This window comes from Amblyomma maculatum, chromosome 1 (assembly GCF_055883805.1).
Source record: "Amblyomma maculatum isolate TAMU_Amacu chromosome 1, ASM5588380v1, whole genome shotgun sequence".
Classification (NCBI taxonomy): Eukaryota; Metazoa; Arthropoda; class Arachnida; order Ixodida; family Ixodidae; genus Amblyomma; species Amblyomma maculatum.
This window is the reverse complement of record NC_139344.1, coordinates 470,002,248-470,029,399: the sequence shown is the minus strand read 5'-3', so window position 1 is coordinate 470,029,399 and position 27,152 is coordinate 470,002,248. Positions and strand designations below refer to the sequence as shown.

General features: G+C 44.7%; 1 protein-coding gene across 3 annotated transcripts in view; it reads right to left on the bottom strand.

The window, feature by feature from the left end:
* Positions 1 to 18,156, bottom strand: part of Sting (transmembrane protein sting) — an 89,822-nt gene extending 71,666 nt beyond the window's left edge. The window contains exons 1-3 of one of the 3 annotated variants that reach the window (XM_084605318.1): positions 17,884 to 18,156; positions 8,157 to 8,314; positions 5,739 to 5,936 (exon numbers count right to left, since the gene is read on the bottom strand). In XM_084605318.1, coding sequence (XP_084461444.1) covers positions 5,739 to 5,936; positions 8,157 to 8,307 — 349 coding nt within the window. In that variant the 5' untranslated portion in view covers positions 8,308 to 8,314; positions 17,884 to 18,156. Of the gene's footprint in view, positions 1 to 5,738; positions 5,937 to 8,156; positions 8,315 to 13,302; positions 13,474 to 17,883 lie in introns of those variants that run through there. The other 2 variants (XM_084605311.1, XM_084605326.1) reach the window with 2 other exon arrangements.
* Positions 18,157 to 27,152: the final 8,996 nt, after the last annotated feature.

Below are 27,152 nucleotides of genomic sequence, written 5' to 3'. Positions count from 1 at the left end.
ACGAATTCCCAGCAGATGGAACTCTCCAGCAGGCATGGCTGAAAGCTATATCAAGGAAAGATTTTACTCTAAATGATAAGTCCGCCAGCAGTGTCGTCTGTTCGTTGCATTTCTTGGGAAGTTACTACTGTTCTGAATTCGCAAAGATTCGTCGTCTGAACTGGAAATTATTTTTCTCCTCGGGATTTAGAAAATATGTTAATGGCTTTTTATTAAAACTATGTAACTGAGAAATGCCAGAAAAACAGAGAACTGGAATGTTCTGACTACTACCGACAAGAATAAAAGATGTCAGCCTCTTTTGTATTGATGCAATCTTTATAAATTCGAAAGCGGAGGGGTCTCAGACCCCTCTTAAATAATGATGTGGGGTCTCAGACCCCCCACCAATCTCACCCACCATCTCAGACTCCCCGAGACCGCCCTGACTTTAAACCCTGATTTTGCCGCATCTAGACAGCTGCCCTGTTTTTATTTGCGAGGCAAGAGAAGACCATGCCTCTGTCACGTCTTCAATACAATAGTGGCAAAGAAATTTACAAAGCCCATTTTATCAAACATTGCTGCTGTTGTTACGGACAGAGTGGCTTATTGAAAAAAATTAGTCACTAAGCCGCTCAGTCGAAAGGTTTTGCATGTTTAAAGAGCATAAGCATGGACGTGCTAAGAACTTTTTACTGTACATCAATAGAGGGTTTACAAAAGTAAGTCTGGCAACCATGAGCGGCACGCTGATCCGGCGCTGACAGCCATGTTTTGTTCGCTCCATCCGTTCGCTTTGGTTCGCTTCATGTCCGTCCGTCAGCGCCCGCCGTTCTGTCCGCGCTTTTCGTGTTGTAACCTAGTGTGCTGTGCTTGGGCCTCTCTTTTGTCCCTGGCGGTGTCTGTTAGCGAAGCCAAGAAGCGTATTTTGACAGCCGAGGCGTAGCGGCTACAAACTGCTCTACGAGTCGTGCATGGGCCCCTCGTCGATCCGCGCAGCGTCATCCGTATCCAGGTACAGTATCTAGAGTTTTGTAATGTGCAGATTTTTTTTTTTTGTCTGTGTGCCTTTGCTATTTACTTTAACGACTATGAGAGACGATAGCGAATTTGCTTGGTTTGCCCATCACCGTCGCTCATCCCACTCCTACCAGTGGGATACTTGTTGGTGAAATGAGCGAGGATGCAATTTGTTTTGCGATGAAAGAATTGTGCGTAATTTGATATAAGTCGGAATGGCGCTTAGCACTTTCCTGCCTATGCTGTCGACGCAGTTATTGGCACGGGTCTCGGAAATAATCGGGGGCTGCGTAAAAAAAGAAAATCAAAAATGTGCCATGGTAATTTCTGCTTCCAGTGAGTGAAGATTGATTGGCGTGCAATAGGCAATGATGAGATAAAATATTTGTAATTAATTGACCAATTGATGAAATAAAGCAACAACAAAAAATTTTGGAAATTGAGGGTTTAAAGGTGACAAAATGCTCAGTAAGAAAGACCAGTACTTGGTGATGCTAATGAAGAAAATTTAGAATGTGTAATTGATTAATTGAAATATTTGAATGTATTCAAAGGTGTCAAATTGCTCAGAATGGAAAGGTGATTGTTGCTGACTCTGAGTATTGGGGTATAAAAATATAAAACATTAAATAAACAAACAAATAATCAAAATATAAAATAAATAAAAGCTATAAATTCAAAAAGGGAAGAAAGAAAATGTGTGTGCGTGAGAGAGAGACGCTATCGCGTCATACCCTTAAAGGCGGAGCTTAAGTGTCCCCCTAATGTTTTATAACAGTATTATACAATATAAATCTGACTTTATGAACACAGCCAGTTGCACCAAGCACTGACACTTAGCAGTTATGTGAGTTGACTTTTCAAATTTCTTTTCGTTTCAGCCGAGTTCCTCTTTCTTCGAGTTCCTCGAAGCTTTCCATGACAGCACTTTCATATGAGGTTAAGGCTTCAAATGTCTGCTATCTGACGGAGGGAATAAACAAGACATCGGCATATTTACAAAATCAACTGAATTTCAGGTGGCTGTCAATTAGCAAACCATCGGGCGACTCGATAAAACGCACAAAAGTGAGAAGCAAACTTCGTTATTTTATCGGCCGCACTAGCAGGTATGAAGGCACAGAATGCAAACCTGAGCTGCGCGCTCTGGACGCGGACCGGACTTTGCATGCATTATCACGTGATAACATCTTTCGAAACGGGCTGGACATGATCATATTACAACACACTAGTGGGATGTCATCTTCTCCTGCTTTACTAGACGCCGTGGGTTTGGCAGTCGCTTTTGCAGCGTGAAACACGCACCTCGGGTGCACTAGACAGCCGTATTGCTCTCTGCACCAAGCACTACAATTTCGTACGACTGTGAAAAGTAGTTTCGGTAATCCTGGCCTTGTCTTAAATCAAATGCACAATAGTAAATGCAACCTACGTACAAAAGGTTTCAAAGAACTTATTTAAACTATAGCATTCAGTATACATGTATTGCTCCTTTTTCAGCGTCCTTCATCAAAGCATAAGCCTATCCTTCAAGTTAACAAGGCTCCATAGCACGCAAAACAACCTTGCTGTTTTAGGTGATAGCACGTTCTGTGAGCTAGCTCCCAGTCAGAGGGACGTGCAGTAATGCTTTACATGATGCAAGTGACACTTGTAAAACCGATTAGGATTGCAAACGAGCAGTCACATCCATGCACATCTACGACGGTGCGCTTGCTACAGAAGGGCACGGAGCAACATGCTGGCAATCATTCCGAATAGAGCTTGGTGCTAGCAGCCACTGCTGTGATGTTAAAAAATGAAACAATCGCTTGTGATCATTCCAATGCACCTTGCGGTGCAAGCACGGGTTCCACGAAGGCACACGTTAACAGCGTACTCGATGGGAGGCGCGGGCGGCCTGAACAAAACATGGCCGCCGCGCACAGTTTCTGTCTCTTTCACTAGATGGCGCTAACTTTTGTAAAGCCTCTGTAAAGAAACAGAGTGTGGAATTATACCGAAAGTGGAAAATGCAGATCAGGAAGGAAGATTTCTTTGATAACTCAAGAGGCAGTGCCCTACTTTTTGAAGCTAGATCAGGGTGCCTTAGAACACGCAGCTACAAAAAGAAATTTAACAATGGAGATGACGCATGTGCTGTATGTGGAAACTCCAGTGAAACAATTGACCATATTATACTTGAATGTAATGGTATCCATCCGGAAGTTGATGCAGGCACAATCACTGTTCCTGAAGCTCTGGGGTTTAGAGATAACAGTGGCCGGGTGAATAAACCGGCGGTGGAAACTAGCAAAACACGACTGAAAGATTGGTGGCTTAAAAGCAGAGAAGTGACATAATGTTAGTATTGTAGGAACAAAAATTTAATAAATAGAATGATGGTTTAGTTAACCATTCTAAATCAATAAAGATATAGGGAGAAAAATGAGCATGATAGCTACTGCTACCACCCCGTTTCAAAGGGGACGCTCCTATATTCCATCCATCCATCCATCCTCTATTGCGTATTTGTTGTCAAGAATACGACCATGATATCCAAGTATACAGATTTATCAGGGCTGCTGGACGTTGCTCTCCATGGCTGTCGACTCAGGTGAGCAGCATGTCTCGTACAGCAGCAGCTGCGATGAGCTCGCCTAATGATAACATAAAATAATAATTGGTAGCACAGCATGGCAATATCACCTCTCCCTTTTCACATTAGTAAATTTGCCATTTTTTCCATCCAGGCCGTATTTCGAACAACAAACGCGTTCTGACTGAGCTAGTATGTCATGGACACTGAAAAACACTGAATGAGTTCACTGAAAAAGCAAAAAATTATTACTGTGTTGTGTCGTCAAACAGGGCACTTCATTTATAAAGAAATAATGTATTTTCATATTTTAATGCTTTTCATTCGCCTGCTGCGCCAATAAAAAGATACAATTATTTTTCAGGAGCACTCATTTCGAAAACATAGAATCGAGACTGCCCACTTTGGACAACATGCAGCCTTAGCATCTGAAGCTTACAAAAAAAATAATAAAGAGCATCTAGCTGCACGAAGTCTTGGAGTTCTTGCGTACGTTTTATTCCTCACGAGTTTCCGCCATTGCATACCATGCAATGCTTCCCAGGCGCTTCAAATCGCATTGCGTGCAGCCGTCTGAGTGAGAGCGAGGGGTGAGGAGCGGGCGCCGCGGTGCAGCGAAAGGAACGCACATGTCCATCTCCGCAATTACGCTCTCTCCGTGCGAATGGGATGGCTGTAGCAAACCCTGCAGCGCGCACCGATAGAGGCGGCCATGCAGCAACGAATGGAGTTCTGCCAGCTGCCGAGTGGTGGCGCTAAATGTTGGTGGCTGCTTAAGAGTCTGTTGACTTTAGTGGTTGCAGTGACTGCGGGTTGCTGAAAGCAACCGGGTCAGCTCTTGTCTTCTGGCGTGTGTGTGCATCGTTTTTCTCACGCTGTGCACGGCGCCTTTTGCTGACATCCACACTCAGTCACTTTTGCGCAATAGCTTATACAGCTCGTTTGGTCGAAAAGCCATTGCCATAGTAGCAGTACTAGAAGTAGTAGTCGGCACCTCATGTGGGAAATAATCAGGACTGTTTACAAAACTCCTATCATGGTAATTTGTTATTCTAGTGATTGATGGAGTGTGACAGGCAATAACGAGTTAATGGAATCATTTTAATTATTTGATGTGAAAGGGTAAGTTCTATTTGAGTCCAGTGTTCCGGAGGAGCAAGCGGGTCTCTTGCGTCGTCTTCTCTGTCACCACGCACCTTTAGACTTAAGGCTCGTCTTCTTCAACAAGAGCCACCGAGTGTGGGTGCTCGGAATTTATGAATCTACATATATAGAAGGATGAACAATGCGGCATTGCTGAAGGATGGCTTCGATGATCTCGGAAAGAAAAACTTCGGCCACGGTCACTCAGCAGTTCTTTACGCAAACAGTGGCACAGAACGAGATGGTGAAGGATGAAAGATGCAATGTCTTGCACAGACGCAGAAGATACGGAAGATGTTTCTGCAAGGCGGGTAATGTTACTGACTGCTATGACCCAGCGGCTATCAGCTGGAGTGATTGGCAGTGGCCTGTAAAGATCAATTCCCACATGGTTGAGTGCCCGGCTGGGAAAGGGCAAGGGTTGCATTGAAGTGGTTGATCAGCGTGGAGGATTTTTGTGACCTTGGCACAAATGGCTGTAAATGCGTTATCCCCTGCACTGTCCACCAATGAATAATGTTTACCTCCGACCCAACGAGGTGATGCAGCGGTTAAAATGCTTGACTGCTGTGCCCAAGGAAGCAGGATCAAATCCTGCCCCTTTTCAATGGAGTCAAAAAGCAAGGCGTCTGTGCTATGCAATGTCAGTGCATGCTAAAGAACCCCAGGCGGTCTAAATTTTCGGAGCTTCCCACTGTGGTGCCTCGCACAGCCTGAGCCACTTTGGGATGTTATACCAAACCGAACCAATGCTTATCTTTATGACATTTTAGCTAAGGGACTGACAGTGAATCCAAAGCATAAACATGCAACTTGTATGGGCACTTCCTGTCCCGTTACTTCCCATGGTGACCAAAAGCCAGCCAATTAAAGCAATTGACACAACCTGCAGAATTTGATAAAACTGAGAGACAGTGTAGTTGCCTACTGCACAGATGCAAGACTCAGCAAAGTATGACAGAAGCATGCCAAGCTGGCAAGCATCAGTGTTCCCTTGAACAGCAAGAGATGGTACTTGCCAGGAGGGAGAGCAACAAGCAGACGAGGAACACCAGCCATGTGGTGAGTGGCAGCTGGCAGCACTGCACGGCTGCCTTCCACACCTCTTGGGCAGATATGGCCGGGAGCCGCTGCAGCTCACAGAGCAGATAGCAGCACTGGCGAATGGCAACCACCGCCAGGACCATCATTGCGGTCACTGCCACTTGCACTCCTGTGGAACAGGCACCAAAGGACAAAGAAGAATCAGTACTCCATCTCTACCACAACCTCCAAACCAATTCTCTAAAGTATATTAACAAAAAAAATAGCAATGTGCAGGTGACTTTCAATGTGGAGTTTTCTCTCAGTACTCTGCACTGTAGCTCATAAAACTATAGCTACAGTGGAAATCATAGAATAATATTTCTTTATCAAAATGTAAAGTGGTTTGTGTTTTGTGTGCTTTCAGCTGCATGTGCCATGACTAAGTAAAAAGTTGATGGAAAAATTCCCACACGTGAAATGTAAAACATGCAGCAATGAATCGATGCCGTTAAAACAAAGCCTGTTTGTTGTATGCAGGTGGAGCTACAAGTCATGAAATTATATCTACTGCTATAGAATACGCCAATGCGGATTTTCACTATGAGACATACAACACAGTCAGTACACAAAAGCCTGCGATCACCATGTCACATGCACAGAAAAATGACCATGAAATGACTGTAAAATCCCAGTTGATGAAAGTTTTAGCCATGATCTCCAACAGTGAGCATAAAAGCATGGTTTGCTCAGCTTGCGTGAACTGTGCCATGCTGCCCATTGCAAGAATGTAAGTCCATATGTTAGTGAAATGTGGATTGGCACTGAACCCTTCTTTGCGCGCTTAACAATTGCAGCAGCGTAGTGTTGGAGTGCCAAATTGTTGGCACAAACAGTGTTGGAGGGTCAAATTCTAAAGTTAAAGCTCAGCTACTTTGGTCATCTGATGAGAAGAGAGGAGTCGCTGGAGAAAGATTTGATGTTGGGAAAGGTTGAGGGTCGCCGGAGAAGGGGTAGGCAGCGAACGCGATGGTTAGATGGCATTCTCGAGGCATTGCAGATGAAGCTATGTGATGTTAAGAAGATAGTGAGAGACCGGAAAGCTTGGCGTGACATGGTCCATAGGGTCACGAAGAGTCGGACACGACTGAACGCCTAAACTGAACTGAGTGTTGGAGTGAGCCCTCTTTTTGAAGATTAGTGAAAGAAATTACAATACGTCGTATTCGAACTCAGGCCAAATATTTAAAAATTCTTCCGAAAATCAAGAATAGCTTTGATTAATTTCAAATTTTGAATATGAAATACTTGACTCATTCTGCAAACGAAACAGAAAAATATTATAGTAACTATTTGAAAATTTTCAATCTTTACGCAGTCCTGATACTTAGTTCAATGCGTTAAACTTCAAGGCCCTTCACAGTGACAGCCATTAATGGCACACTAAAGCATGAGGTGTAAGTTGCTTTAGGAATGTACCCTGCATCGAGTCATCCCGTTGTATATATGCAGTTGAGGGGGAGGGGGGAGGCAAGAAGAAAGATATCATTCCTAATTCCTGCAATATGTACCTGTGCAATGACTCTACAGCTGTCACATCTATGCACCTTCCACGGTGATGCAACATTGTCAAAGTGCAGTGTCATTTCCTTGTTCCATAGTCAGAGCACATATTAATCGAACCAACTGGGTATCATTGTTCTGTTTCTTTATTGCAAAACAGGCACATAAAAAATATAACTGTGGGGCTCGACATCCTGAAGTGACACATGAATTATGGCAAACACTGTTGTGGAGGTCTCCGGATCAATTTATACAATCTGGAGTTCTTTGACGTGGAGTGACATCACATAGCCCATGGGAGTTCCAGTATTTCACCTCCATCAACAGACAAGTGGCAAAGTCACCGGGCTATCGTGGTGGGTTACCAACATGTGAAATTGTGGTGTGTGTTGTTCAGGCTGAAAGTATAGTATCGAACACATAAGAAAACAGCTAAACTGTCATCATTTTGCCCTAGTAACACTTTCGCATACTTGTACACTGATTTCCTCAGGACACAGAACGTAAACCCATTAAATGTAAAAAACAAGCAATCCTGGAGCACTGCTGTTCTATTGACATATAGGTCTTGCCTGCCCCTTCCTTCAGTTTAGACAAACCCAAATAGGCTTCTGGGTTCTGCCAACTGCTTTAAAGTTAAATCTCCCCTCTGTAATGTCCTCTAAAGGCCTTCTTTTCAGGTAATCTCACTCTCAATTATTGAAATCATAACCAAACATTTAGTGCCATGCGCAATTGTTGCAACCTTCAAGCAGCTGAACACCCCTTTCTCCAGTTGGTTGCACACACAGTATCTATCTTTGATTGCCATGCACACTAAAGTGAAGATTTCCAACTGAATGCCAACCGATCTCTCTAGGAGGCTTGAGGTGAATTAGCAGCAATAAAAAAAGGCCAACAAATGCGGCGAAGAGGATGTGCGGCAGAGAGCTCTTCCGCCGCGATCGTATGATGCTGTCTTGGAGGCTGAGCTGTCCTTGCTGATCACCTTCCTCCATGCTGAGGCTGCAACCAAGAGGAAGAGGAAAAGTGAATTAGCTGCACTTCCACTTTCACTTTAATACCTTAAAGACTCTCGCTAGTGGGTATTACATAAGGGGTGGGAAACATAGACATGAAAAACAGAATACGTAACGTTGAAGTAAGTTTGCAAATATAAGGTTTTCACTGAGCAATTACACGCATAATTCTTTCAAGAAACAAAGATGGGCATGTGATAGCAGCAAGTTCTCGGGGAAGGCCGTTCCAGTTGTTGGCAGTCCGGGTGAAGAATGAAGAAGAAAATGCAGTGGTGCAGGCACGAGGTCATGAAACTGACTGCTGATAGCCGGTGCGGAGGGAGATAAGCTCGGAGTAAAAAAACGCGTGAAACAAACATAAACTAACTTCCATAGAAGTGTGTAAATTGGGTCAAAAGAAGGACTGACAGAAAGAGGAGTAAGCATTGAACAGTTTGGCCATTCCAATAAGCCTACTCGTCTCTCCAACCACAGGCTACTGAGAGTCAGTACAACTAAATTCTTTTAAAGCAACAGCTAGATTGATGCCATCGAGCAAAATTTTTTCAATGGTGGCAGTGACTGTGCTTTTTTGCAGGTTGCACCTCCCTCACTCTGCCATCCTCCCCCCCCCCCTCCCCCCAAGCCATTACTGCTTCCCGTATGCACCTCCACCCCAACACACCAACCTCAATCCCCTCCACACCTAATGAATGCTTATGGCAATTTGCTAGCAAAAACCTCTTAACAGAAGGCACTCGCTAAAACGTAAATGTGGTACTGCTCCTATCTAGTGCAGTGCGAAAGAAACGTGCCTTAATTTGATGAACTTTAAAACTTTGCACTAAAAGGGCAACTGCATCTTGCCCAAGTGAATCAGTTTGAATCCTTGAAGTGTCTTAAATGTAAAAGTTGCCCGTGCATGGTTTCCACTGGCAGTTAGTTGTGCCAGCCTAGAGTAGAGACAGCCATGGCACCAGAAAATAACAGACCACTTGAATGTGTGAACAGTTTTGAGAACAAAAACGAAATACTATATCAACTGCAGCTAGGACAGCAGGGCTGACAAATTGTGAGAAAGAGTAAGAACCCTGCACAGCATTACCATTGTGTAAGCAGGACTACAAGCGACGTTTGAACCCTATATGTGCATATTCTCCCAACAATGGTACTTGTGATGGTTCACTGGACCGCAAAAATAATAGATAAAGCAATGAATAAATTGTGAACAAGGAAGATTATGGCTGTGCAATTCTCCATTATGGTCTTGGAATTGCATATACCCTTCCCTTTTTCATTCCTGATTTTTATTTTTCTGAGAATCGAAGAGGAGTAGGGTGAGGGGGGATCTGTGGCAGATTTATAGTGTACTTGTGTGGTGGGGGTGTCTTTTTCAAGCATGAAAATTTGTTTCGGGAAAATTAAGGGGAAATCCATTTTTGTCAAGTGTAAGACTTACATATGCACTGAACAGATAGCAACCCCTCCATTCCACAAGACATATCCAAAAATCTGTCACTGATGATCGGGCAATCGGGTGATGTTTAAAACTGAAATTCAGGTATAAAAACTGGTTATTCAGCATAGTTAAATACTTTGGGATTTTTTTGGGTCAGTTTTTGCTACTATGATATTGAAATAAATTGACTCTCTTTGCCTTTTTTCTTTTTTTCTTTATAAAGGCTCGATTTAATGAAACCCAATTTTACGAAATTCCCGATTCAACGAAGATATCCCGACTCCCCCTTAGACGCTCATAGTGTCCAATGCTTTAAGTATGCTCTTGGTCATATTGCTTGTCAAGCTGGGATGAGTAAACAGAATCTCCCGCACGTATTTTAGTTTTCGAACATTTACCCTCGAAAAAAACTATTGCTGGAGACGCCCTGTAGTTTGCGTCATAGTGCATTGGCAGCGGATGCTGTTTATGCAACGATGCAAATGCCGTGGGAAAAAGAATTCAAGATGCAATGAATGCAAGGAAACATCCAGCTAGCAGATGACACGGCCGGCTCCTCTCCCTGATTCACTTATCAACTCCGCCCCCCATGGCCGTATCTTTGCACGAGGTGTATAGTATTAATTCGTTGTTTATGTTCCAAATGAATACACAGTTGGATGAATCTTTGGCAACTGGTGAGCTCAATTGTACATATTTGTTGCATCCAATAGTTCTTACCCACTGTGCCTAAAGGGTCTTACCAATTGAATCCAATTGTCTTACAAAGTTAATCGGTGGGTCTGTCTAACTGTACTGTGTGCATGTATCCATGTGAACATTCGCATATTTCACAAAGAAAACACACCTAATATTCTATTCATAATAATAGCTATCAGCAACTGAACTAAACAACATTCACCTATACTATCGCTGCGAACAAAGTTAAATGAAACAACTGCATTTTACTGGCAAGAGTCACTGGTTCCAGCACGAGTGTAAAATGAGTGGTGTATATAAGTAGGAGCAGAAGTGTGATGTGTGTATATAATGATATCATGTTATATATTACTGTGCAACTGTAAAATGTTTCTTGTGCGAGACATGTGCTTATCTGTACTCCTTGATTTCCACCAAGTATGGAATATCACAGTTTCCACATGCCTAGTATATATGTAAATTAGCAGTCAGTTTTCACTTTGCCCCTCCCACCCCTCCTTATATGTCTTATTGGACTGATTGGATCCCACTGATACGTCCCATTGGACTCATTGCATGCAATCAGTCTCACCCATTGGCTACAATGAGTTATGTGTCCAAAACACCATTGGTTCCAAAATTTCCAATTGGTTCTTCTTGAGTGGGAAGAATCAGCCAAATTACACTCCGATCATATCCCAAAGAATTGCCACAAACCGGTAAATCAGCCCCCACTCCTATTAGTCGACACATCCGCTGGTCAAGAATTGGTCAATAGAGCGCGGCTAGCCGATCGGTTTGTTGCAAGCTTGTAACAGTTTTTGTGATGTTACTGCAGCATATTTTGACCTCTGCTTGCTTCTGGAAATACACTGCTAAAAGATATGTCCAAAATCACAGCGACCATTTTAAATGCACCACAGGCTTTGGAGCAGGGTGTTGTTGCAATGGGTAATGCTTGTCACGATGATCATCAGGCACTGAACAGAAGCTGTGCCGAATTACGCTCTGATTACATCACAAAAATTGTTACAAACCTGTCAACCAGCCTCCACTTCTGTTGGTTGACAGGTATAGCTGAAGTTGAAGTTGAAAGTTTATTTTTGAATCAAAAAACAACATACAAGAATATACAGCGAGAGGTCCCATGGTATAAGACCGCAGGTGGGACCTCCCATGGTAATAGATTTCGATAGGCAACATAAAGAATAATATTATTGTAAAAAAAATTTATGAAGCAACACTGAAAATAAATAACGAAATGCATGGTAAAGAGTGCATTGCCGTCAAATTTAGATACAGAAACAGAATACAGAAAAGAGTACAGAAACACTTACGAATTCCGCAACACAAAAGATAAATAAAGAAATCACAAATTAAGAAATTTTTTTAATTTCAACTTGAACACAGAAAGTGTCTTAGTTTGCTTATTGTCGAAATTCAAAGAATTCCGAAATGATATGGATGAAAATTGAAGGCCTTGTTTCTTGTAGTTAGTACTGACCTTATGTAGTAGAAAATTATTACGTAGAGCGAACCGTGTAACGCTGTTGTTTTTGATCATATCGGGAGGAAAAATGCTAAATGGGAGCTGATGGTGAAGAATCTTAAAGAACAGAATACCGATATTATAAAGATAAAGAGCCGAGAGGGGTAGAACATTTATATTCATGAACAAATTGTGCGACGGGTCTGACGTTCGAGGGGAAGAAGTTATGATGTGTATGGCTTGCTTTTGCAGTTTTATTAATGGCCAAAGATGAACATAATAGGCGTTACCCCAGGATGAAATGCCGTAGTTTAAGTAAGCTAGAAGCAATATGAGAGGGAATATGGAAGCGCGTGGCCTTCGCATTTCACAAAGCACTGCCACGAACAGAGGATGAGAATGGATGGCAACAGGTGTATACTCAGAAAAAATAGCTGGCCAAGTTTCTTTTTTTTTTTTTTTTTTTTTTTGCATGCTCCTTTACAACTGATACTTATCACCGGTGACTTATCACCGGTATCAGTGAAAGCTTTGCAAAGCGCTGAGGCCGCGCGCTCCCGTGTTCTAGCTGTACATCCACCAGTCAGAATCGACTAATAGGAGTGTGGCTAGCTGATTAATTTGTGACAGTTTTTTTGATGTGATTGGAGCGTAATTTGGCCCCAGGTTTCTATAATGTACTTTCCTAATTTATTATAAAATTTAGCCACACCATAGATAACAATTGTGTTAGATGAGGTCTAAAATCAGTTCAAACTAGAATAAGAGCGAGTTATCCGTTAAGCCATGGTTTACTCAAATTTGTGCGCTGGAAAAAATCATATTCTTTAAAACACCTACTTTCGGGAAAAAAATTTGGTTTTCACCCGACTGGTGTGAAAGCAATTCGTGCTGCAGCACACAGTAAGCGCAAGATGGAGGTTTTGCAACAACCTGCCGGTGTGGAGTAGCCAGTTTTTCACTAACTTTAGCAAGCAGAAGTTCCATTTCCACCACATAGCGTGAACCAGAGCTCACGAGAAGCACGCGAATGGTGTGTGATAGTATGCGGTGGCCATCTTTTGGGAGATATTGCAGGAGTAGACTGGCAATTAATGTCTGCTGCAGTCCAATCCGCAGAGCCTTTCCAAAAGAAGCCTCGCGGGCGCCGGGCGCTGATGATGCTTACGAAAGCGTTTAAGCAAAAGCGCAGTAGACGCACTCACAGGTAAGGGGGCAAAAACAAATAACTTTTTCTTTTATTTGCATCAGTGGAGTCGGCTGTGCCCGCAAAAATGTCTGCGATACAAAAACGACACTTGCTCGCTGTCGCAACGATGCCTCAGGGGTCTTTTCTTCCCACAGAACTAAATACTTCTAGGAAACTTACCTGTAGCCCGTTGCGAACTGGTTAATGTTGATGAGCCACTGTGCCTTGAATAAATCATTAGAAATAAACTACCCACAACTTCTGGGTCAAGTAGCTTTACCATCGGAGCTGTAGTGGCTGTAGTAGCTCTAGCAACCGCAGCAGAGCGCCATTTTGAATCCAAAGAACTTGCTTTGGATTGCTTTGGATACAGTAAACTAGACAGGCGTCATGCTTGTAAACAAAGGTGGCGCTGCGATTGACCTTGCCTGCGAAAACGTTGCCTGCGATTGACGCTCTAGGCTTCAGTTTTAGCGCAGTTAAGTCGGGTCTGATGATTTTCAACGGCTCAACTGATCAGGGTCTTAAAATACAAGGCAATGAAATACCTAGAGTAGCAGAATATAAATATCTAGGGGTATGGGTAAACGAAGGATTGGCATACATTGGAAAGCATGAGCAATCACTTAAGGCCAAAGGGCGATATGGCTGGGCATCTTTCGAATTGTACGGGATGCTCAGAGTAAAATATTATATGCGGAACGCCTGAGGAAACTGGACAGTAACAGATGGGCAGCTAAAGTATTTAATACCTGTACTTAAAAAGCGTTGACTCACAATGGAGGAAAAGACTAGTAAGTATGCTAGTCACAAGGACGGAGAAATAAAGAGCATTAAGCAACAGGTGAATAACACAGAAGGTAAAAATTGGATAAATTCGATGGAAAAGAAAGTGGAATTATACCGAAAGTGGGAAATGCAGATCAGGAAGGAAGATTTCTTTGATAACTCAAGAGGCAGTGCCCTACTTTTTGAAGCTAGATCAAGGTGCCTTAGAACACGCAGCTACAAAAAGAAATTTAACAATGGAGATGACGCATGTGCTGTATTTGGTAACTCCAGTGAAACAAAATTGACCATATTATACTCGAATGTAATGGTATCCATCCGGAAGTTGATGCAGGCGCAATCACTGTTCATGAAGCTCTGGGGTTTAGAGATACCAGTGGCCGGGTGAATAAACCGGCGGTGGAAACTAGCAAAAAACGACTAGAAGATTGGTGGCTTAAAAGCAGAGAAGTGACATAATGTTAGTAATGTAGAAACAAAAATTTAATAAACAGAATGATGGTTTAGTAAACCAATCTAAATCAATCATTAAGATATAGGGAGAAAAATGAGCATGATAGCCACTACTGCCTCCCCGTTTCAAAGGGGACGCTCCTATATTCCATCCATCTATCCATCCTACCCCCTTCATGGATCACTGCCTTGTCGTGGCGGCGGGGCTTGCGAAACTCGATGAAGTCGTGAGCTCTGCTGTGTAGGGCCACCCAAGATAGACAGGTCACGGCAGAGAGTTCTGACAAAATGTGATTCACTGGAGAAGGTAATGGCAACCCACTCCAGTATTTCCTGCCAAGAAAACCCTATGGCCAGTCACAATACCTATATGGCGTCGGAAGATGAGCCCCCCAGGTTGGAAGGCGTCCCACATGGGGATGAACAAAGGGCGATTCCTAGTAGCTCCAGGACGAATGAAGCGGCTGGGCTAAAGCCAAAAGGACGCTCAGTTGTGGGTGTGTCGGGAAGCGACCGGAAAGTCCGATGTTGCAAGGAGATATATCACATAGCAACATGGAATGTAAGATCTATGACGCAAGGTAAACTGGATATCGTCAAGCGAGAAATGGACAGATTGAACATTGATATCTTGGGTATCAGCGAGCTCAAGTGGACCGGAATGGGAGAATTTAACTCCGGCGACCATTATGTTTTTTATTGTGGGCACGAATCCAAGAGAAGGAATGGGGTCACTCTCATAGTAAACAAAAGAATGGGCAAAGCAGTGCTAGGGTACAACCCCAAAAACGACCGAATGATTTCACTTCGGATCCAAGGTCACCCTTTCAACATAACAGTTATCCAAGTCTATGCACCGACCACTGCTGCTGAAGAAGCTGACGTTGAGAGATTTTATGCGGACCTACAATGCCTTTTAGACCTCACCCCATCATCAGACGTCGTTTTTCTCATAGGAGACTGGAATGCTAAGGTCGGGAGTGAAGAAATATCCGGAATTACAGGCAAGTTCGGTCTTGGTGAGCCAAATGAAGCTGGGCAGAGGCTAGTAGAGTTCTGTCAAGAAAACAACCTGGCCATAGCGAATACTCATTTTCAACAGCACAAGAGGCGCCTGTACACATGGATTTCGCCGGACGTTCTGTACAGGAATCAGATCGATTATATTATTTGCGGCAGAGATGGAGAAGCGCTATACAAGCAGTAGAAACAAGGCCAGGGGCCGATTGTGGCACCGATCATCAGCTTCTTGTTGCCAAAATTAAGCTTCGATTGAGGAAAACGCAGAAAACTAGAAGGCCTTTCAGGTATGATCTGGATCAGATTCCATTATAATATGCTGTGGAAGTGAGGGATCGATTTCAAGAATTAGATCTAGAAGACAAAGAGCCCGAAGGGATGTGGACTGATGTTCGTGATATAATACAAGAAGTTGCTACTAAGGTAGTTCCAAAGCAAAAGAAATGCAAAAAAGCAAACTGGTTATCTGAAAAGGCTTTGCAAATAGCGGAGGAAAGGAGGATGGCAAAAGGTATGGGGGAAAGAGAAAGATACAAGGTTCTCATTGCGGATTTTCAGAAAATAGCAAGGAGAGATAAGAATGCCTTCTTGAACATACAGTGTCAAGCAGTTGAGGACAACAGCCAATTAAGGAACACAAGAGCTCTGTATAAGACAATCAAAGATATCAAAGGAAGCTTCTGTGCTAAGCTGGGCGTGATAAAGGACAAACGAGGCAAGGACCTCACTGAAGCCTCAGAGATAAAGAAGAGGTGGCAGGAATACACAGAAGAACTGTACAAGAAGGACCCAGATGTGCAAACCCAACATAGGACGGTTGTGATTACTGATCTCGAGCCGGGCATCCTGAAGAGTGAAGTGGAATGGGCCTTAGCCAGCCTTGCTAAGAACAAAGCTAGCGGAATTGATGGTATACCAGCTGAGTTGCTTCAAAACCTCAACCACGACGCTGTTAACACACTGCATACATTATGTCAAAAGATTTGGACAACCCTGCAGTGGCCACAGGATTGGAGGAGGTCAGTTTACATCCCCATTCCAAATAAAGGCAGTGCCAAAGATTGTTCCAACTACCGCACGATCACGCTTATTTCGCATGCTAGCAAGGTGATGTTAAAAATCCTGCAAGGTAGACTGCAGCAGTATGTGGATCGGGAGCTTCCGGACGTGCAAGCTGGGTTTCGCAAGGGCAGAGGAACTAGAGACCAAATTGCCCACCTTCGCTGGATCATGGAAAAAGCAAGAGTTCCAGAAACCCATTTACTTCTGCTTTATTGATTATGCGAAAGCGTTTGACTGCGTAGATCACAGCAGATTGTGGCAAGCTCTCCAAGAGATGGGAGTTCCTGTTCACCTCATCTGTCTCCTCAGGAACCTTTATGAAGGGCAAGAGGCCACAGTCAGAACTGGGCATGGTCTTACTGATTGGTTTCCGATTGAGAAAGGGGTGAGGCAAGGCTGCATACTGTCGCCCTGCTTATTTAACCTATATGCAGAGTGCATCATAAGGAAGGCCGGTCTGGACCAGTCTTCAGCTGGAGTGAAGATTGCTGGAAAACGTATCAACAACCTTAGATATGCGGATGATAGAGACTTCTGATGCGCGTACAAGAAGAGAGTGAGAAGTTTGGGCTTAAACTGAACATTAAAAAGACGAAGATCATGGCGTCTTGCCCTATCAAGTCCTGGAGCATCAATGGACAAGAAGTGGAAGCTGTGACAGATTTTCTGTTCTTGGGCGCCAAGATTACCTTGGAAGGAGACTGCAGCCATGAAATTAGGAGACGCCTGCTTCTGGGAAAGAGAGCAATGGTTAGACTTGACCGCCTAGTAAAGAGCAGAGACATTAGTCTGCCAACCAAGATCCGTATAACCCGTGCTATGGTCTTTCCAGTTGTGATGTATGGATGCGAGAGTTGGACTGTGAAAAAGGCTGACCGCCGAAGATTTGACGCGTTTGAATTGTGGTGCTGGCGAAAACCCTTAAGAGTTCCTTGGACTGCCAGAAGATCAAATCAGTCGATATTGTCGACCATAAACCCTGACTGCTCATTGGAGAGTCAAATTCTAAAGTTAAAGCTCAGCTACTTTGGTCATCTGATGAGAAGAGAGGAGTCGCTGGAGAAGGATTTGATGTTGGGAAAGGTTGAGGGTCGCCGGAGAAGGGGTAGGCAGCGAACGCGATGGTTAGATGGCATTCTCGAGGCATTGCAGATGAAGCTATGTGATGTTAAGAAGATAGTGAGAGACCGGAAAGCGTGGCGTGACATGGTCCATAGGGTCACGAAGAGTCGGACACGACTGAACGCCTGAACTGAACTGATCCATCCTACACTGCGCCATAGAAGGTCTGTTCGTGTCAGCTGCACTCTTTGCACTGAGTTCCGTAAAGTTCTGCGGTGGTGCCGCGGTGCCATTGTAGAATTGACCTTGGCGGTGCCGCAAGCGTGCAGCACCAGTTCCAGCAGTTCAGGTGCAGCATCGGCACCAGCTACTTACAAACGAATGGTGGAGTACAGGCCGGGCCGTCTGCTAACCTTGCGTCGCCAACAAGCTGCGGCCGGCTGTGTGCAACATCGCCTCAGCAACGCCAACGTTCCGGTTAACTTGATGAATTTTCAAATAGCAGAAGACAACGAAGTTTTGACACTATCCAGCCGCGTGGCCGAAAAGTGAAGCCTAGTCATAGAAAAATCGGGCCTGTGCTTTGTAATAAACGGCACTTGTCCACTTGTCAACGAGAACACGATCGAGTTCGCCAAAATATCGGCTACGCATACTCAAGAAGTAGACACACGCATGCGGTGTGATGCATGCTGATTATGTATTTCAATCATGCATGTGCGCTTCGATCGCCGGCTGCCGCAAAAGGTGCATATATATGCATTTGCACAAGACGTACTTAATGCGGTGTGGTATACTTGAAAATCTTCATGTTTGGGATGATTAGCATGCGGTGTGATGCATGCTGATTATATATTTAAATCATGCATGTGCGCTTCTATCGCCGGCTGCGGCAAAAGGTGCATATATATGCATTTGCACGTACAAGACGTACTTAAGGCGGTGTGGTATACTTGAAAATCTTCATGTTTGGGATGATTAGCGCCGTTGATCGAGCGGCATATACACAGGCGATAGAGTTCATTCATTCATGAATATGCGATGCATATATGTACAAAAGCCGACCGCATGTGGTCGGCTATCTGTTAATTATACTGCCACTCACATCAACCGGCGCCAGCATGCCGAATAAGATCAATTTTCAAACAGCACATCGCAATGAAGCGTTGACCCGAACCAGCCTCGATCAATGTATGCGTATGCGCACCATATGCGGCCGCTGGCACGAAACGTAAACGAACTTCGATCACGAACTGAAGTCAGCATGAACCATAACGCACGTACTTGCTTACTTGGTAGACATGGTTTGAAGTACGCGTCTTCGTTTCTCTGGCAAACACAGGCACCGTTCTCGTTGACGAGTGGAATAATGGTTGCTTCACTGTTTATCTCAACACGCAAGCCATCGTCGCTCAAACTGTCGTCTGCTTTCATGCGGCGGCTGCAGCTGCACCATTTCGGCACTGACTGCTGAGGAGGTGCACAGTTTTGCTGAACTTTTCGTGAACTTCACCTGCACGATGTCTGCACTTTTTGAAACGAACGGCGTGGTACAGAGGGCGCCATCTTGCATCGCTGAAACGAATGGTGAAGTTCAGCACCACGTGAACCAGTTCACGTAGTGCAGGTGAAACGAACGGACCAAGAGTTTCGGAACTCTATATATGCACTGCACCAAACGACGCCGCCTTCGAAACCAGTTCGCGCGTGCAAATACTCTGAAGCATAAGCTTTGATTGTGCGTAGAAATAGTTTGGTCTATGTCTGGATAGTAGTTCTGCACTTTACTAGCCGATTACTGCTGGAATTACCTGGCCAAAAGCACTGCATTGGCTTCCTTCTCCGTGGCCTCAACAGCGCGCGGCTACGGTGGGCGACTAAGGCAACGTTGGACTGTAGTAACTGATTAAATTAAATGAAAACGAGAAATCACAATGTTTAAGAAAAACTAATATATTGTGAACACTTAACTTCCGGGCCTATTATTAGTGCATGCAAGGACGATTGGAACTGCGTTTTTCACATGACGACTATTTTGATGGGTAGAAATTTCTGCTGCTCCAAGCACTTTCACTCTAAAGAACAATACTATCGGCAACTATACTGAGCTAGAAGTCATATTTTAGCTCACTGTATGCCGGCAAACTAAGTCATAGAATTTAACTGAATAAGAAGAACTCAATCTTCTAGCTCATTGTAACAATATTCGCCTTGTGGGCGCGCTGCCAACTTGTTTGATCCTGCCCGATAAAAAGACATTCGACGTCTGTTTGATATCGTTTAATATCGCACAGACGTAGTCAAGGTCATTCACAGCTAGTTAATATTGTTACGGTGTGCAATATCTAGATGACGACGACGCACTGGTGTGGTGTTGTGAAGAAGACGACGCTGAGGCTAAGCTGGATTCGTGCAGGTGGTGTGTGCTTCTGAGAGTTATCTGGCGTTTACCGCTGTGTAAGTTTCCCTTACCATTTGGTGGAGGATGGCTGGAAGTGCACCTGTAGGAAACCTGAATCTCCGTAGTGGCCGCCAGATTGGTACCATCACGATGCCATCCGACGCGACATCAGCTTCAGCTGCACCACCGGCTTCCACAGCCGTCATGACGCAGCCTCGTGACCCGGGCACCTTTTGCGGCACCGACCATGTCGACGTAGAAGACTGGATTGGTATGTACGAGCGCGTAAGCAAGCACAATCATTGGGACGCGACCCTCATGCTCGCAAACGTCATCTTCTATCTTGCGGGTACGGCGCCGCGTCTGGTGTGAGACACATGGAGATGATATAACATCCTGGGATATGTGCAGAGAGAAGCTTCACGATCTATTCGGCAAGCCGATCGGACGCAAGCTCGGCGCACATAAAGACCTCGCATCCCGTGCCTAGTCTTCCACGGAATCATATTTGTCTTATATTCAAGATATTATAGCCTTATGCCGAAAAGTGAACAGCGCCATGTCCGAGTCAGACAAAGTGGGCCACATATTAAAGGGCATTGCAAACGATGTTTACATTCTGCTGCTTTGCAAAGACTGTCCGACGGTCGACTCAGTCATCCAAGTTTGCCGGCAGTTTGAGCAAGCAAAACACCGTCGCATTACTCCCCGCTTCGACCGCTTGCCAAATACAGTTGCTACGTCTTCGTACGAAGACAGTCCAACACTGCAGCAGCCATCTCATCCCTCCAACTTGACCAGGATTGTTCGAAGAGAGATAGAAGCTATGGCGCCCGTTGCGTTCGCTCCTCAGACGGCAGATGCTACTATAGCCTTAATACAATCTGTCGTTCGCCAGGAGTTCGCAAATGTGGGCCTCAACGCGAACGTGAGCTTCAACTCTGGCCAGTCTTCCGTACAGCCCTCGTTCCAACCTAACGCACAGCCATCTGTCGAACCAACCGTTCCGGTGGTAGCAGCTGCGGCTCCAACTGCGCCCTTGCCGACGCGATACCGCTACCGCAATCCGGACGAATGGCGAACCTCGGATGACCGACCAATCTTCTTCAACTGTTCACGTGTCGGCCATATTTCTTGTCATTGACGCAGCCGTTGGACTCCGCCAACTCGACCCCGCTACTTTCCTGATCGCAGCGCCGAATATCCACACCCAAACCATTTCCGGGATACGCGCTCTCGTACGTGACTTCAACTCGCCAGCCCCGCGCATGTCCAGCCGCTCACCGTCGCCTCAGACCCGGAGGTCCCGCTCGCCCTTACCTCACCGTCCGTCATCTCCTCACTTCTCTGGCTCTCTTCCGGAAAACTAACCAATGCAGCTCCAGGAGGTGATGCTGCATTGACGACCCGGCCCGAAAATCCTCTGCTGACCTTCGCTCATCGCCGCAACCTTCTAGACATCTGTGTGGAAGGTGCCCCTGTTACTGCCCTCATTGACACTGGTGCCCAAATTTCAGTCCTCAGCTCATCCTTTCGCCGCCGTCTTAAAAAGGTTGTCACACCCGCCGCTTCAACCGCCGTTCGTGTCGCCGATGGAAGCGTCGCTGCCGTCGTGGGACTGTGCACTGCGCGCGTGAGTATTTCCGGTCGCACTACCCTTGTCCTCTTCACTGTTATCGACCGCTGCCCTCACGACGTGATCCTCGGCATCGACTTTTTAACGGCCCATTCTGCCCTGATTGATTGCTCAACTGGTCTTCGCTTAGACCTTCCCTACTGCCCCGAAAACACAGATGTCAAGCCCCGCCTTCTATCCACCGAATTTGTTCGTCTACCACCCGAAGCTGCTATTTATGTTCCACTGGCCCCGTTCCCTGCAGTTCCTGACGGCACATACGTCACTTGCCCAATTACCGATGTTGTTCTCCGTCGCAACATCATACTCCCTCATACCGTTGTGACTGTCACTGCTAACCGCACCTCTCTTCCCGTCCTTAACTTTAGCCGCTCGACCCAAGTTTTACCCCATGGCATCGCACTTGCTGATCTGGTTCGATCCTTTGGCGGAGTGCGAAGTTGCTGCTCTAACGCCTCAGCATCTGTCAGAGCAGCATATATCAGCTTCTTCACATTCGAACCTCTTTTCAAGCATGATATCTGCGGATCTGCGAGATGACCAAGCCAGAGCGGTCTTACTGAACGGTCTTACTGAGCGCCTTAATCGCACACTGACCGACATGCTATGTATGTGTCCGATGACCATCGTGACTGGGACATCTTACCTTTCGTCACGTTCGCCTATAACTCCTCACGCCATGATACCGCCGGATACTCTCCCTTTTATCTACTTTTCGGCCGCAACCCTTTACTCCCCTTCGACACCTTGCTGCCTCTTGACAACTCTTCCTGTAGTTACGCTTCGGACGCCATCGCCCGCGCTGATGCCGCCCGCCACATTGCTCGAGACCGCCTTAGCGCGTCTGAGTGCTCACAAAAGCGTCGTTATGACCTACGTCACCGAGACGTCCACTACCCTCCTGGTTCCCTCGTGCTTCTTTGGCTTCCGGTCCGTCGTGTGTGGATGGTAGGCCGTGGTGAATTGGTGACGAGTAGCGCATGAGCGGAGAAGGTCATGAACCACTTTAGAAAGGAAACAGCGGCCACGATCTGTGAGCAGTTGACGCGGAGCGCCATGAATCAAGATTACGTCATGCAAAAGAAAGTCAGCAACGTCGGAGGCGCAGCTGGTGGGGATGGCCCTGGTTACAGCATATCGGGTAGTATAATCAGTTGCCACAGCAATCCATTTGTTTCCAGACGTCGACGTCGGAAAAGGCCCAAGAAGATCGAAGCCCACACGAGAAAACGGTTCAGTCGGCACTGAGATTGAATGAATGAATGAATGTTTATTCCACTTTTGTCGTACAAAAAGCGCGGGTGACGAAAAAAAAGCAGCTCGCAATGACCGCTTGACGGGCTTCGCCACCAGTAAGGACGATGAACAGCAGCGGCAGTTTGTGCGATATAAAATGAACAACTCACGTGTTACAATATGAGACAGTGCTTTGAAACAGAAAAAAAAATTATACAATGACAAGAAAAAGTAAATTGTCGATAGACGCATTCCTTATCAATACAACCTAATCAGTGAACATTAATCGGAGGAAAGAAAAAGTCATTTTGTTCATGTTGCTGTAAAGTGTTCAAGCACATTGGCAGTATATATTTCAACATACAAAAAGCATAGTTTGTTCTACATCTGGGTACCTCAAACATTTCAGGGTTTCTTGTAGCGTAGGGCGTGTTGTGTGGCACCCCTTACGGAAATCCCATATCTGCTCGAGATATGGAACATATGCTGCCAGATATAAATATATAAGGCAGCAAATAAGACCTTATCTGGGCCAGATAAGGTCATATATGCGCAAAATGTTGCCCTTATATGGCTCAGATTTGGCCATATCATGCAACATATAATCCATATCTGAACGGGTAATGGGACCTTATATGGCTTGATCAGGGGCATATATGGCATCCTCGCGACCTTATGTGGCCTGATAAAGGGCATATATGGCATCTTCATGACTTTATATAGACAGACCAGGGCATGTATGCCTGGCATCAACAAGGACTTTATATAACCTCATCGGGGCCTTTATTAGGTAGGCGCCATAGTGATTGTATATTTGCAATATATGGCTTTCGTCTACCTTCTGCAAATATTCAATATTGGCATCATGTGGTCGAGCTTCAATTTTTCTACGCTCAGCATGGCCTGCATGCTTAGTGTTAATTGTATCCAATTTAAAAAATAGCTACGACTCCTAATATTTTAAATATTCTGCTGATTTCGCTGCACTATAATTATTACACCATGTGTTCCTTAATCCAGGAGGGCGCTGGATTATGGCTACATGCTCCTCTTTCCGTCTACTAACTCGCATTTTCATTTAAAATGCGGCGGCAATCCGGTGCACAAACGCATGGTCGGTTAAGTTGAGCGATTCAAAATATCAAGAAAATGACGGCAGTTCAGTATACGGCCCCCTCCGAGCTGTCTAGACGGTGACTCACCCTCAGAGACAGCTGGCGGTTGCTACGTGGAGGGCCGCACTGGCTAGACAGTGACTCCTCCTCTCCCTCGTTCGCCTGTTCCCTCTCAAACAGCGGCGGCCCCTGTGTCGCGGGCTCGCATTTCATCTCTCCTCCTCGCTGCCACGCTCTATACCGCGTAGGCCGTGAGCTCGCCGTTTTGTGTGTGCTTGCTTCTTTCCCCACCCCCTTTCAACTCCGTGCGCCTAAGCACTTGTCTCGTTCCTTTCGCGGTGGCAGACATCGGAGTTCGGTGCGGCTGGAGGGCGTGCTGCATGTTGTGTATGCTGGTGTGTGTGTGCCAGCGCCTGTTCGCTATTAGCTGTGTGCATATAACAAAAAATGCGACAGCGAACCTACAAGAGCTTCAGTCTGACTGTCAGCACAGAGGAAATTACTGTTTCCCACTGCGGCTGGAAGCTGCCTCCCCAGCCTTGGCAGCGAACCTGATGGTCGATTGAGCTTTTCGCGGCTTCTGCCCTGGGTGGCCCGGTCAAATCTTCACCAATGCGTCGGATCGCACCCTCATCGCGCCGCCTCATCTTCACGCCCGATCACCAAAACTGTGGGCATGAGATTTCTTGTCGGGAACTAGCACTTGCCAGCCTCAGGATATTGTTCACTATTACTTTGATGGAAAAATTTTCCAATCAGTAAATTGAATGGTAATTGCCAGTATGTGATATTTTCCCGTACATTCCGTTGCTAATTTGTCTTTCGCTCCAGCAATTTTAACAAATTTCAGTGGGTGGGTAGGGTCCTTCGTTGTTTATTATTATTATTATTATTATTTGCACTACCTATGTAGCTTCATGCTTGATTTGGTTTAGGGGCAGAGCTGTCGCTGTCATGACAAATGCCATCGAACATGCTTTTTTCTTTGTTTTCTCTCTTAATTTCAAAAGCAACCACGAGTTAGGCGCGTTCGCTCATTTTGCACTGCAGTCTCTACTTAAGGTAACACCAGTACTTCCTGACAGCCTATATGTACTTTGCCAAGGTTTAGGTATTATCAGCAGTCCCAGCAGTGTGTTTTATCGCCCTGCGGTTTAGCGGTACCTTTTCCGGATATTGACAAACCTTTAAATTCCTTTTCAATCAATCTAGTTCGATTATTAGCCGTTTACTTTATTAGCATCGCAAGTAAACCAGCTCAAATTAAAAGCATTTACTGGTTAAAGCTCTGTGTGTAAAAGAGTAGAATAAAAATGTAATATCTAATTTATTAGGTTAATGTCTTTCACTTTAGCCTCTCGTGTAAACATTATTCTGTTCAGATATCCCATTAGTTTGTTATAGTATCGCGCCTAAATGAGTAGAATCTCAATATTTACTAACGAATGAGTATGTCTTTGACCCTCGGTATTCAGAGGTCATTCAGGCCCGTCTTTGAGCGATTCCATATAGGCAGTAAAAAAAGAAAACCTGTGGTTTCAAACCTATTTTCCTGTAAGGTTTGAAATAAAAGGGGAAATTCAGGTTTCCCTTGACAAACTTGATTGAGCGTGCATTTAGCTGGGATACTGAAATTGTCTTGTGTGTGTTGTAATAAAGTGTTATGTTGATATGCAGATATATAGATTATAGTTCTGAACCTACATGCCATGCGGGCTAGATTTTTAAGTCAGGAATTGGGCAGATAAGGCATATCTGACCAGATATGCCTTATCTGGTACTCGAAATCAGGAATTGGGCAGATCAGGCATATACAACCAGATATGCCTTATGTGGTATTCGAAATCAGGAATTGGGCAGATATGCCTTATCTGGCCTAGATCTGTGCTAATATACCATATCTGCCCAATTCCTGATATACCTGATCTGGATTTTTTTTATAAGTCCAGATATGGCATTTCTGTACAATGAGGGACAAAAATGGGTCATTTGGTGCGGTATGCTTTTTATAAAAACAAGCAAACCTGTACTCGAACAGCTTAAGTACTGTAATTATTTTGTATTTCATCCGTATGGGACGGGTTGGGGCGTCATAGGAGGAATTTGTTATAACGCGTAGCATTTTCTTCTGCAGAACAAAAAGCTTTTGCAAATTGGACATAGTATGTCCCCACACCAAATAGCAGTATCCTAAGTGGGAGAAAAAGAATGCATAGAAAAGGTCAAGCTTTGTCTTCGTTGGTAGAATATATTTATTACGAGAGATAATACCTATGATTTTAGAAAGCTTAGTGCAGACTTTGTTTATCTGAGTATCCCATGACATTGTGGGTGTAAAATCTATGCCAAGTGATGTGAATGATTGGACATATTCGACTCTTGAGCCGCCGAAAAATATAGGTGGCGCATTCCCTACTAGTTTGCCCTTAGCATGAAATATTATTGCCCTTGTTTTTTCTTTGTTTACCGTAAAAGAATTTAAGCATGACAATCCCTTCAAAGAAGCGAGTACCTTGTTCGCAGAGTCCGATAGTTGATTAATATCAGTAGAGGAGCAGAATAAACTGGTGTTGTCAGCGTAAATAATAAATTTTATCTCGTTGCTTATATTAACAATATCATTAATATATACGTTAAAGAGTATAGGACCCAGAAGACTGCCCTGTGGCACGCCATTCGAAATTTGTAGCACATCAGAACGACAATTATTGATAACAACACACTGGGATCGCGAGCACATATATGACTTGAGAAGGTTGAGGGCATGGCCACGTATACCACAATGTTGCTTGCAGGGGCCCACTAGGTTGAAGCGATGGTGTCTTACGGCGCTGACATAGCTCACAAGCTGCGACGTAGCGACGGACAGAGCGGTAGAGACCAGGCCAGAAAAATCGTCGTCGTCATCTAGATATTGCGCACCGTAACAATATATACATAAAGGCTCGTAAGAATGCTTTTTTTTTGCTATGAGCGGAAATGCACTGTTCTCCACGGTGTCCACGATCACTTGCAGCGCTATTTGCGCGATCTGCCGAGCATTTTTAATATATTGGCGAAACTTTTTTCAAATGCGCGTCATCTTATTCTGCTTATTTTCATCCTTCATAGTCAATTTCACCTTAGGACATTAAACTTAATGTAGCGTATATACCACAATTAAATATCATGCTCGATCAGAGTTGGTTGTACGCGGCTAATTCGTTCATTATGATCTTAATGACCTTCAAAAATAAAATTTAATACTCTAAGAAAT